General features: G+C 36.0%; 1 protein-coding gene across 1 annotated transcript in view; it reads left to right on the top strand.

The window, feature by feature from the left end:
* Positions 1-14183, top strand: part of alms1 (ALMS1 centrosome and basal body associated protein) — a 121229-nt gene that overhangs the window by 68093 nt on the left and 38953 nt on the right. The window contains exons 10-13 of the mRNA XM_039751865.1: positions 2072-2149; positions 10101-10244; positions 11559-12658; positions 13212-13314. Of these exons, the coding sequence (XP_039607799.1) occupies positions 2072-2149; positions 10101-10244; positions 11559-12658; positions 13212-13314 (1425 nt within the window). The remainder of the gene's footprint in view (positions 1-2071; positions 2150-10100; positions 10245-11558; positions 12659-13211; positions 13315-14183) is intronic.

Raw genomic sequence — 14183 nt, forward strand, 5'->3', positions numbered from 1 at the left:
GTGCTGCATTAATAGGGATGTTTCTTGAATGAGTATCACTGAACCACAAAAAAACTGCTTTTTCAATGTCTTCAAATGCAGCAGTTCACATACGTTTGCAACCCAAGATTTTTCTTCTTTTTTTGCTCTGTCTTTTAAGAAAGTTGACAGTGTCGATGGCAAATTTCTGAATTCACTGGCAATGTCTTTTTTGTTTTTGCTGCAATCGAGAGCTGCAAAAAACGAAAGTTTTTTTGTTCTAATATGAACTGTTACCATTTTTTCAGGTCTGCCGCTTCTATTGGTGGGTGACAGTGAGTTAAATTCCGATGGATGTTTTTCAAATGTTGATGAGCAATAAGCAAAAGCTGTCACTGAAAACCACAGGAAACATAAAAGGCAAAAAAAAAATTACAAGGAAAGTTCAAAGAAAGTAAAAAAATGTTTCTGTTTGGAGATCGTTGTGCACAACTGAGCAGTGGCCACAGAACTTACTGCTCTGTGGATGATTCATTCAGGCATTTCAAGGTCTTTTCTGCACTTCGTTGTAATGAAAGTTTCTGCTGAATGTACTTCGTAAATAACAAGATTTCTATAGACTCGTATCATATGGGGAAGCTGTCGGGACCATACAAATACTTAATTGTAATGAAAATTTCGTTGTATACGGAAATTTACCTGTAGAAGATATAAATATATGTAGCTTGTATAGTTAATATAATAGAATTTTTATTTAGCAAGATTTTTTTTTTATTTTAGGACGCTGAAAAGAAAATACATCGTTTTGAAACAAATACACAAGTAGTTCCTTTTTGGAAGACTGTTACTGGCATATTGTCGCATCTAAAAAATCAGTTAAGGTTAATTTTAACTTGTTGGGTGGTGCAGTGTTTGACTGAGAACAGTTTTTGTGTTGATTTTTTATATATTCTCACTTTTCCTGTATGGGGTTTGTGGTTAGTTTTTCCTTTATTTTCTGTCACATCCCAAGGATGTGTGTTATGTAAACTGGTTACCAAAAGTGACAAGGTATTTGTGAGCATGCAATATGAGAGACGGGCTTTGCACAACTCTAGAAATGAAGTGGGTTTAATAAGTAGTTAGATGGGTGTATTTATTTAATTTGCATTCACTTTTTTGTTTTGCCTGCTTTTAAGCAACAGCCAATGGCTTAATATTACATAGTTACCCAATTCGTTAACCACAAAAAGCAGGTGTTCATGAAGAGTATAAATCACTAGTCAAAGAATTAATTAAACTGTAAAATCAAGATATAAAAGTGACATTTCTTGAATTTATTGTTTCACGCACTGAATATGTATGGATGCTACACTGCACTACATATTAAGAACTGAACATTTCTTACTACGTGTAAAGCTTAGGTATTTATTTTGGAAAACTATTTTGTATTTTTAAGCATTGTTCTCTTTTAAGTATGTTCATGTTTCTACTCCAATTAAACCATGTTAACCAGTAAATAATCCCATCTATTTTTGAGATGAACATACCAGCCAAAGCAGGAACTCTGTATGGAATGTTCGTCTTTGGCAGACTATGTTCAAACACAAATCAAAAGTCAAAAAATAACCCAGGTGCAAGTCCTTAGAAGGGCACACACCAACATTCATTCACACTGGGGACAATTTAGAGTCTCCATTTCACTTAACCTGCTCATCTTTGCAGATGCAGTAAGAAGACACATGCAGACACATAAAGTAAGTATGTATGAACTCCACACACAGAGCGATCTTGTGCAGGATTTGAACCTAGGATACTACTGTATATCTGTGAGGCAGCACTGCTAAGCAATATGTTACAGTTCTGTCTGAGTTTATAACAGGTGATTATTTACATACTGTGTATTCATTGTTAGCCTATTATTCTGATGAACACTTCTTGATTTAGGAGGTATACACAGACCTAGAATATTGTGAGTAATTTTGAGTTATAGACTGTATGGAAAAGATAAATGACACTAGAAAACATGTTGGTTAAATATTGGTACATGCTTTAAACATTTGCATAGCTGTAGTAATGTAATGTATTATATGTTTTTATTAATAATATTGTTATTGCTTTGTTTCTGTTGCAGATCAGCCCATATTGGGGCCTTATAAACCATTAGGAATTTCAGATGTGCCAAACACTTCAATAGCAAATTCCCATTCAGGTAAGAAAAATGAAACATGCATAAAATAGTCATACTCACTTAATCTGTTTACAGTTTAATACCAGTGGCATCAGATACAAGGTGCAGGAACCTGTCTTAGGGAGCCAGTCCATTGCAGAAGAAACATGCAGAATGTGAATAACTGATTATTTTCTTGTCCTACTTTTCTCTTTACAGAGAGAATTTGATTTTATGTGCCATTCATTTGAAATAGCCAACACATATAAGCAAACACATGCATATCCATTCATTTTCTGTACCTACTAATTAATTTCATGGCTTTAAAAAAAAAAAACTCAATTGCTAACCAAGCTAATCATTAAAGTGGAACAGGTTCCCTATAAGATATATTCACACTTATATACAAACTGAATTATGCCAGATCCATTAGGAATCAAAGATCTATCTAACATGCACATCTTAGGGATGTGGAGGAAGAACCCACATAAACAATGGAAGAATGTACAAACTGTACATAGGCCAGGATTATTCTTTTTGAGACCACAAAAAGAATTTAAAAATAATTTGCTTTTGCATGTTACAATGGTGCAGTAAGATACCACATGTTCATATGTGATAGAAGAAGCCTTAAAACTTACCAAATACACCCACTTTGAAGGGCAAAGGCTTTGATTTAAGAAATACAGCCTTTCACATTTACAAGGCATCCATGTAATAACTAAAGGAAACTCAAAATATTTTTTTTTCACAGATTACTGGGCATATTTTTGATGTAAGGATAAGTTTCTTGCTCTTTTGTATGCTTTCTGTAGAAATTGAGTTATGATATTGCAACACTGGCCCCCTATTACAATCAGTGCAGTTATTTTGGCCCCCAAGTGAGATGCATGGTGAAGTGGCAGTGTAGTGAAAAGAAAACATAGACATTTCATTGTACTTTGTACATGGAGCAATAAATCTCAGTCTGAACTGATTACATGGTATTGTGTGTTATGTACATATGCAATCAAAAAAAGGTGTGTACATTAGAGCAGGGCTCTAGATGGCAACTAAAATGGTCGCCAATGCGACTTGATTTTCTATTTTGCGACTAGTTTTTTCATTCCAGTCAACAGTGGTGACTCTCTCTCTCTCAATCTAAGAAAAGTTTAAAATTTAAAGCAGCAGAAACAACTTTTAATTATGTGCGAACACTCAGCCCGCATCTGCCTTTCCTATTACACTATCACGTGATTAAAGCCAAACCGAAGTGAGGCATCATCTGACACACCCACTCTGCTTCAAACGTCATCTTGCTAACTACTGCGGATAGGGATCCGAAATAGAAGAGAATTCGGCCACGACTACTCGTCGAATTCCGTCCTAACTTTCCACGTAACATACGAAATGTTCTATGTTTCCACGTAACACGCAAAATTGCCAAACGAAAAATTTACGACTTTTTCTCAATGCCCACTCGTCCAAATCCTGCCTTGTCTACTTCTGAACGAACCGAAGATAATTCAGTCAGTGGGTTATCTGAGGTACAGCCACTGGCGTCTGGAATTGTACAGTTATTAAAGGATGACAACTCCATCCCGTTAGCAAAGTCTTCTGCGCCCGCGGCTCTGACGCCTGGAAGACAGTTTAAAGCGACTTGGTTACAGGAGTTCGCTTGGTTATGGTATGACAAAGGAAAGATGTATTGCAGCTTTTGCGCACAAGCCGGACAAGAAATTGCTGGTGAAACAGAATTCATTTGTGGTACGAGCCATTTTAAAAAGGAAACAGTGAAAAAGCATGGTGAGAGTAAGAAACACAAGAATGCCAGAGGCTGTGTGATCGCTAGGTCTGCTCCCTGTGACACCCCCATAGCAAAGGCAGTGCAACGTGCTTGCGAGAAAGTTACAGAAAATGAGATGAAAGAATTAAAAATAAAATTCAATGCAGCATATATGATTGCACTGGAAGAAATACCGCTCACAAAGTTTAAATCTCAAATTCTGCTGATGAAGAAGAATGGCATGGATGTGTCAAAAAAATATGATAATGATACAGCATGTGCAGAGTTTGTAGGTTGCATTTTAGATGAATTAAAAAGTAATGTGCTGGAAGAAGCTTTAAAGGTAAACTACATCTCTGTTATAACTGATTCTGGAACAGATGTCTCAGAGAAAGACAATGTCATCACATACTGTAGGTATGTATCTGATGGAACACCTAAGACTCATCTAGTAGGTTTGGCTGAGATTGATTATGGTCATGTAGAAGGGATTGAAAACACCATTAAATCACTGCTTCAGAATGCCAACCCAAGCAACCCAAATTGGTGGGTACATAAAATGAGTGCTTTTGGAACAGATGGTGCAAGCATGAACAAGGGTGCAACAGGGGAAATAGGGGCACTTTTCAGAAAAGAGATAGGTGAACATGCTCTGTCTTTCCACTGTCTACCCCATCGGCTGGAACTGGCAATGCTAAACACACAAAGGTCAGTGCCAATGATTGAAAAAGTTTATGACCTTCTACAACTAGTGTGGAAAACGTATCATTTCAGTCCCAAAAGCAAGTGGGAGCTGAAGGCTATAGGAGCAGAGTTAGGATGCACAGTACTCATCAGCAGTAAAAACTCACCGCTGGTTGGCACACATTTATCGGGCACTCTCAGTTTTTCTCCATTCAAACTATGAAACAGGTCAGAGGCAGTACACTGCTGTGCATCATCATATGGAGCACCTTGCAGTCATGTCCAAAAACATAGACATAAAGGGAAGAGCCAAACACATTGTTCAGCAAAGGGAAAGCCTGTCTTTCGTTGCCTTTTGTCACTTTTTACATGACCCTTTTTCAGAGGTCTCAAATCTGAGCCTTACACTTCAAAAAAATTCTCATATACTTCCTCAGGCAGTTGCTGCAATTGTGAGCTGTGTGGTAACAATTAAAGCATTGCTGCAGGAATTCTTACAGCACATAGGTTCTCAGCCTGAAGGTTCAGTGCAACAGGAAGGGCCATCAACAAGCAGGAGTGAGAGGGCTGCAAGTAGCCACACAGTCATAACCTTCCAATATGTTAAATTGAAAGGCCCCCAAAATCTGGTCACATTCAGAAGTGATCTAAAGGCCTCAATTGAAAAAACAGTTGACATTACTGTTAAAGAATTGGAGATCAGGCTTGCAAACATGATGTCAAGTGTTACACAGCACGAATATTCAAAGGAGATCAGAAATCATCAAATCATTTTCAGTGTTTTGTCATGATGCATGGCCAGAGGACATTGATAGCTATGGTAAGTGTGAGATAGACACACTTGTTAAATGGTACAGGGAGCTCTTATCAAACAATGGCTGTGATGTCACAGCTGTGCAGAAGGAATGGCTAATGTTGAAAATATTAGTGAAGGGTCAGTTTATGGATAAGACTTATGGTTACCTATGGACAGTGATGCTGAGCAAGGAGCCGTTCTGTACAGATTTTAAAAATCTGCTTCACTTAGTCAAAATAGTGCTGGTGCTTCCAATATCTGCAGCTCAGTGCGAGCGAGGATTTTCAGCACAAAACAGAATAAAATCAAAAGTGTGCAACTCCCTAAGTGTAGAAACACTGGAAGACTTGGTAAAGATCACTACAGAGGGCCCTACACTTGAACTTTTTGACCCAGAGCCCAGTGTAAAGCGCTGGTTGTCCGTCAGCAAAAAAAAGCGCAGACCAAAGTATACTGGCTGGCTTAATGATGCTGACATTGTAATGGTTAGTGACAGTGAACTTGAAGAGTAATTAATTTCTTTATATTTGTACACTCATTGCGAAATGATTATTTCAGAAATGATTGTTTATAATGTTTGTTGTTGTGTTAATTCTTGTGTTATTATATGTAACACATTTTCAGTGTTTGTATTTGTAGTGTTCCTTACACATGTTGTGTATAAGACTCTGGACTTGAAGTATTGCTTATTAGTAAACATTTGCACTGTTCACATTTATGTGTCATTTATTCTTCTGTTATTATTATCTATAAGACCTTGCAGAAGAAACTAGTAGGCAGGTCAAATAGCACAGATAGGAGAAAGGAAAGGCAGTGTGAGGTAGACTGAAGAAACAAATAAACAACACAAGTAAATATTATTTGTTTATTTTACATTTGGCATGTGGTCGAGATTATGGCTCCCAAAAAAAGCATTTGGCTCCTAAATATTTTGGGTTTAGGAGCCAATAGCTCCCAAATTTTTTTTTCTGTCTGGAGCCCTGTAGAGCAGATTGAAACATCACAAACCAATTATCAATTTAAAAAAAAAATCTTTTTAATGTGTGATGAGTCTCTCTTGCTGACAACAGAGTAAGAAAAAGACTGAGCACAATATTTTGAGTGAGTAAATACACTGACCTTTATGCCAATCAATCTGTAAATACTTGAAAACTCTATGTAGAACCTGGCACTGTGAAGCAGGAATGACAGGCCACTCTGTCTATGTTAAAACATCTGTACTAAACCTCACCTTGATTAAACTTTCGGCGCAGGAATGACAGGCCACTCTGTCTATGTTAAAACATCTGTACTAAACCTCACCTTGATTAAACTTACGGTATGTGAATTGCCATTGCTAAAGTTACCGTAGAGTGTGTGGAGGTGGGTTAGTGTGTTCGCCCTACAATAGATTTATGCCCTTCCTGAAAGTTGTTTTGCCTTGCATCTAATACTTGTTGGGATAGCCTCCAGCTGGGCCATGGTCCTGTCCTCTATAAGAAGGTTAGGAAGATGTAGGACTTGAAGTGTGACAGTCTACACTGATATGATATACTGATTTTCTCCCAGTCAGGCACTGGTATTCTGTCTCACTGAAAAGCACGCATGCTTTATCAGTCCAGCTGGAACACGACGCAGTATTTTCCATATAGTGAAAGAATTATTATCGCCTAGCTGTCTACGGAGCAGAGAGAGCTAGGGTACCACAGAGTGAGACTAACAGGGAAGAAATTTGGCTGTAAACCAGTCTTGTTTTAAATTAACTGAATCTTAAAACAAATGTTTGTTTTTTATGTTTTTTCTTCTTAAAACAACGTGGATACACTATTTTGCAATGAGTATAATTTTAAGGAGTGAATTAATACTCAATAACATTTTTGGTTTGTAAAAATGAGGTATTTGGCAAGTTTTAAGTATTTTCCATCATGTAATGATGCAGGGGTTTGTAGATTCCTATTGCAAGATAAATAAATTTATAAAAAAATGTTTTACTTTAGAGCACATTTTTATGTGGTGAATTAATGTGTCATGATTTTGAAGAAGAAATTTCAAGTTGAAAAATGCTGAATTTATTCTTTGTGTTTGATGTGTGTGATTTTAAATGTCATTTTCTGATTTATTTAATTTATTATGAAAAGTTCCACATGCCACTATTGTATACTGTACAATGCTATAACTTGTAAATATAGATTTTTATGCAGCTCGTCTAGGTGTAATGACTGGCAAATTATTTGCATACTTCTGCAGCTTGGAAGTTGCATCCATGCTCAATACAATTTAGAACATAAAGCATTTTTTAAAAGTAAATAAAGTTTTTTATAATATGGATAGAGTGAATTAGTGTAACAAATCTTTATCATCATTATCTATCAAAGCTAAGGGAAATCATTGTGAAAATAGAACAAAAATTATTATTTAAAAAAGCACAGGATGGTTGTACTGTGAGTAAAGGGCAGGTCAAGTTTGATTAAACTACTTTAAACATTAATTAGTGGCTCATCTTTATTGGATCTCTCATGTTTCATACATCTTGATTTTCATAGTGGTTCCACATTAAATATCTAAGTCAGCGAGTGATTCTACATAAAAAGGACAAAAAAGGTCATAGCCCAACAATGGACAGCTGTGCCTAATTTGAAGATCCCTACAATCCTGATTATCATAAGATAATCAAAACAGATTAGCAAACATTCAGATATTCCTACTCTCACCTACGATGTAGATAGTTTTATTTCTTTGAATGCATGGTGGACATCTTATTTTGATCTGATATTTATTAAATTCTTACACTTTTTTATTATGTGTTTAAACATGGGTATTTCAAATTACTTTTACTGACCCAGCCCATCCCATGTTCCAACTGCCTAAATACCAATTTTATGAACCAATGGGTGTTCTGGCATAAAACATTTTGCAGATTAGTTAAAAAGACATGTAGACCAATGTTTACCATCATATCCATCCTGCCAATTACATAGGTGTTCACTGTGACAAGAGATTTGGATACAAAACAGAAATGAACCCTAGATAAAATGCCAACCTATGGCAAAGGCCGTTGATCTATGCAGGTTGAATTTACAGTTTTTTGTTAAATTAATACAATAAACTTGTGTGAGGAAAACTGGGCAAAATGTTGTTGTATAGAATGTTGATTTTACATTGTTGAAATGGTGTACAGGTTGTGATTGAGCCAGGATTTAAACCCAATGTCTTAGAAGTGAGAGGCCTCCCCCCACACCACTATGCCACCTTCCATTACTATATATTTAATATAAAGTAATAAATGAAAATCTTGTTGCTGTTAATATGAAGAAGTCTATTGTTTTGGGACCTGTCGCATCCATTTTATCATCCATCCTTACATGCAGTAATAGCCCTAGAGTGGAAGGAAAAATTACGTTATTGACTGAATACCAAATATGGTCCAAAGGCAAGCATCCTTTCATCTTAACTGTTTGTTTTTTCTTTCAAACAAAACTATTTAGGAACCAGTACGCAACGCAATGTTTTGTGTGCAAATCTACTAAAAATGATAAAGATATTTGTCTGCTGTAACTTGATTAAGACAACAGGGGCACACATGAAAGTCTATTCGTTTGGTCAATGTATGTATTTCAGACTTATATCAAATAAATGAACAAAATAGTCACAAGGCAATGACTGTTATTAAGTTCTCAGGGTAATTTTGATACATGCCACTGGACTTATCTTTAAATACAAGCTTAATGAGGAAGGTATTGAAGTAAAATAGTATATATATATATATATATATATATATATATATATATATATATATATATATATATATATATATATATATATATATATATATATATATATATTCATGAGTTCAGTAATTACTAGATTCATACTTGTTTAATTGTTCAGTGTGTTGTAAGAGTCATAAAAGCTTTTCCATCTTTAGTTTTTGTTTAGAGTTTCTTTGTAGTCATAGTCATTTGTTGTTTTTAATACTTTTCTATTAAAAATACACGTGTACAGTCCCTGGAGCAGTTTTGGTCTCTGATTTTAGCATGCCTTCATTATAGATTTTATCTTTGAATTCTGAGTTGGGCATTCTTGTGCTTTATGCAGCTCTTCTTCTTATTTTCTGAAACAAATGCTTTTCCACTACTGGCTCTCAGGGAGCTGAATACTGTTCTTACAGCCTTAGATATAAATACTGAACCAAGCCAGGGCAACACTCCATTCATCCAGAGGTACTCAATAAAAGCATTTGTTTGTAGTAATAAGGCAACTAACTACAAATGTGAAAATGTCAGCTTTATTAGTTAATCATTAATCTGTATGAATGAAGGTAATGCTGAGATGTGTAGTGTTTAGTTTCCCCTGCTTTTCAGTGTTTTGACCTCTTAGCAGGTGTTTAGTAGCACGCTGTCAGGTCAGATTACATCATCAGTGGTGCAATCTGCAAAAGCTTGAAGTAACTGTCAAAAGTTTAAAGGCAACTGTTGATTTTGTTTCCTATTATATTTTTACTCCTGCCTTCGTCTTATAAGGCAGTGCTTTCTCGAGCTGTGCCCCTTTTTACCCATACAGTGTGCATGTAGTATGACAAACTCTTATGTTTATGGCTTTGCAACATGATTCCTTAGGACTGAACTCTTAAATTATTCACATTAGCCAGCACATGTGCAGCTTTTGTATTGAATAGGGGAGTGTAGAAGAAATTGGTACTCTCTTGCTGGTCTTCAGCATTGAGTTCTATTTTTCATAATACTTTTAACATTTTTTTCACTTTTAAACAGGGCAACAAAGCATTATTCCTTCAAAGCTCATGGAGTTGCATGAGGACAAAGAAACACAGGTCAGCATGAGAAGTACACAGGGAATGTCTTCCCAGAGGTCTATTCCAGCTTCACCTTGGGAGCAAAAGGGTTTAATCTCAGCAGGTATAGTGGTAACTGTTTTTATTTTTAATTTAAACAAGTCTTTTGAAGTCATAAATATAAAATACTCATTGTATGTGTTTCTTTGCAATCTAATTACAATTTCTTTTTTTATTTCTTCTCTGTGCATTTTTTCAAGTATATGACATACTGCTCATTTTGTCAAACATATTTTAAGTATTGATAATTTTCCATAGCTTTTCAAGTGGTATGTTTAATATTTTGGGGTCTAAATTGGTCTCCAAATGAAATACAAGTAATTTTATTATTATAATTAACCATACCCACCAGATGTACATACATTAAAACTGCTTACATATAGCAATCACCTTTCAACACAATGTAATAGAATACTAATACAGTTGTTTGTATTATACAAAGACATAACATACAAAACAGTTACATCCATGTAGTCATTTCCATATTTCACTTTATGTAGTTTTAGGATTGTGGGATAGATAGGTCTGTACCACTAATATATGGCATCAGTCAGTAGTTAATCCATCTCCGGTTACTTTCACACTTGTATGACTAATTTAGTGTTGCCATGTGTGTTAACATACACATCTTTTGTATAAAGGACCACCTGGAGAAAAACCCTTACATATACAGGGTGACCTGTCAGACAGAACAAAGACCGTGATGGTTAGCATTTGAACATTTTGATCTCCTAACATGCTGCGACAGTAGGTAACTCTGCCTCCTCATCGACCCAATGTCCTGGGTCTAAATCACCGGGTAGTTTGTCTGTGCGGAGTTTGTATGTCCTCCCCATGTCTGCTTGGGTTTTCCTCCGATATTCCCAAAAAGCTGCAGGTTTGGGTACGTTGATCATTTCAAATTGGCTCCTGTTTTAATGTAAGAGTGGGCATGCATGCACATGGTCCTTCTAATGGACTGATGCCTGTTCAGGATTGATTCCTTTCTTAGGCCCAGTGCTACTGGGAGAGTCTCTGCACCTCTGTAACCATGAATTCGAATAAGCAGGTTTGAAATGTTATGTTAATCTTCTAAATGATTTCATGTTACAAGCTTAAATGCAACAGCATAAATAGCCTTGATTTTTTTTTTTTAGCTTCTATGATTTAATCTATGTTTGCTTATTATGTCAATAGTCTTGTAATATTTGAGTATAACTAAATTAGCATTTTTAGGCTCTAAAATTGTTTTGTAAAATATTTTAATGTATTGATGCAATTTTTTATTTGGTAGCAGTTGAAAGGAGTCTTTGGCCTATGAGAAGTAAATGATGATAATGTGTGTTCTAATATGATTATATATTTTAAAAAGTAACTAATCTGTATATAACTACAACAGGTTTAAAGAAGAGCCGTGTTTTTGAAAATGCTGATTTGTCCAGGAAAAGCTCTGAGGATGCAAACAGTATACCTTCTTCCCATAATATCATTCAGCCTTTTGTGAGAACTACATATAAAACTGTTGAAGTTCAGACTGATGAGCAGCAATTTGCAGTTGATGAGCCAGACTTTGCTAGAATCATGGATAAAAATCGGCGTAATGCTCAAAAATGTGAAATGGCCTACAGCATCGGTAATCTGCATGACCACCTCAGCTCTAGAAGAAAGAGTCCAACATCAACCAGGGCAGATAACAGTATCAGAAGCCAGTCTACTACTTCTCATATGACGCATAGTGGATATTACCATGATGGGTATCATGCCAAACATAGTCAGTCACTTGATAGAAGTCTGCAGTCATCCAAGAGTTTAGATCAACTTTGGGAAAAGTTTAAACAAAGGCAACACCAGGAAAAATCTGCTGATACTAGTACAGGGGAACCAACTTTGCTGGAAAGGTTAGAACGTCTGTCCAGATTACTCCAACACCCTACTAGACATTCAGAATTGTGCAAAGAGGAATATTCGTCAATCAGGGATGATGGTGGAAAGAGGCCTTTAAGCCTGCAAATACAAAAAGAAGAGAGACGAGATTTAGACAAAAGGAAAAAACAGGCTTGGGTGAAAAGCTTTCCAGACTCAAAAAGTATACAGACGTCTCCTCATGCTAAACATGGAATGGTGTTTGAGACAGATTCAGACCTTGGAACTCTCCACGAAACCTCGTCAGAAAGTATGCAATTTCCACAGAAATACCTAACATCAGATGAAACTGCAGAGAGCAGTAATAGTGTCATCACCTCTGAAACAGACACAGCTGCACAAACGGAGTCAAATTTCTCTGCACCAGCTGATACCAGCAGCTCTGTTTCCACCATCAACACTTCCCGGTTAATTAGGGCCTTTGGCCCTGAAAAAGTTGTTGTCAATCCATACCTGTCCAAACTTTATCACACTATTGATAAACAAAAGGAGAACTTGGAGAAAAGGACACAAAACAGGACAAGTAAAGCATCCAGGAAGCCATTGACATCTTCAGCAACCTTCTCAGGAAATAAGGTATTTTATCATTCCCGAGCACATAAAGGGCATAATTAATATAGGCCTGGGATGCTGTCAGAGAAAAAATAAATGACCGTAAGTTGAGTATGAGTTTATGACTCGTTGTTAGTTTCCAAAGAAGTGTTAAAGTCCAATTAAAACTTTGATATAGTAATTAATTGTCTGTTTGTGTGAGCAGAATACACTGATCAGTTCAGGCTCAGAAGTACTTATGTATATCAATCACTTGGGAAAGCTGAAATATCTTTGTACATTAGCATGAGAGGTAGCTGGGAACTGAAAATGAGCCTACAGTAAAAGAGGGAAAACATTGTTATTTTCCTTCAAAAGTCTATAGACAAATAGACTACATATATGGTAGGTACTCTTGTGCATGTAAGCAGCACCTGAAATGATTGTCTATAAAGGAATTATGTCCAGAGTTGTAGATCTTCTTTGATTAAATTTGGTAACATTGAAATACTTGCAGAATATATTTTTCAGTTGGTATAGATTCTTTATTTAAGCTGATACAAAATAGGGTAAATATGTTATTTTTGGTTGTTTTTAGATGGTTTCAAATCCTTTGCCAACAGTAGAAACATCTTGCAAACCTTCACATCATCAGAAAAACAAGAAACCTACAGTACTTGTTCACAAAAGCATCCAAGCTGGTAAGGAATTGTTGAAGGGTATGCATGGCTAAGCGGGAAAGCTAATGTATCTTACATTTATCAGATGCACTCAGTTATTTGAATATATCTCTCAAGCTAGTTTAATGGACAGCTTTCATTTTCTTCCTAGGCTTAACATGTCAGATATAGAAGGGCTCATTTTTTTTATTAAGATGTTCCTTTAATAATAAACCATTGGATCGGATTTAAAAATATTGAATATAATCATTAATGCCTGTGGCTGAAACTAAGAACATAAGTAGCATTTCTAAACTCAATCAGATTATCTCAAGGTGTGAACTTCTAGGTTATTTAAGACAGCATTTGGAACAGAATATTTTAATTAGAATTGCGGGTATTGAGTAGAAATCATTGTCAAGATACACTTGTCACTCTTAATAAATATTTGTAAAGTATGGTTTACATCAGTTAAAAATCACACATCTTCGTCTCACTTATCTGTCCTGATGAAGATACATAATATATCCAAGACAAGGCCATGATTGTGAATGATTTTAAGGAGTTAAGGAATGGCTATTTTGCTAGGACACATGTTTGGAAATGCCTTATACTCAACTCACATTGGGGTTAAATCTTTGCTTACTGTAGATTCCGGAATATAAGCTGAAAATTTCGTCCTAGATTTTTGGCTTGGAGTTTGGGGGTCGGCTTATACAACGAGTATCATTTCAGATTCAAGATTTCCAGCGCAATGCCGGTTTTGCCGATGAATACGGAAGTAATTAATGATGAAACCACAGCGCCATCTGTTTTGATTTACAACCAACATCTTGCGTTACGATCCGAATGCAGTCACATGTATCCGCTTGCGCGATTGTAAACAAACAACCGAGAGCGTTAGTAAGCAT

The sequence above is a fragment of the Polypterus senegalus genome, chromosome 4 (assembly GCF_016835505.1).
Source record: "Polypterus senegalus isolate Bchr_013 chromosome 4, ASM1683550v1, whole genome shotgun sequence".
In the NCBI taxonomy this organism is placed as follows: Eukaryota; Metazoa; Chordata; class Cladistia; order Polypteriformes; family Polypteridae; genus Polypterus; species Polypterus senegalus.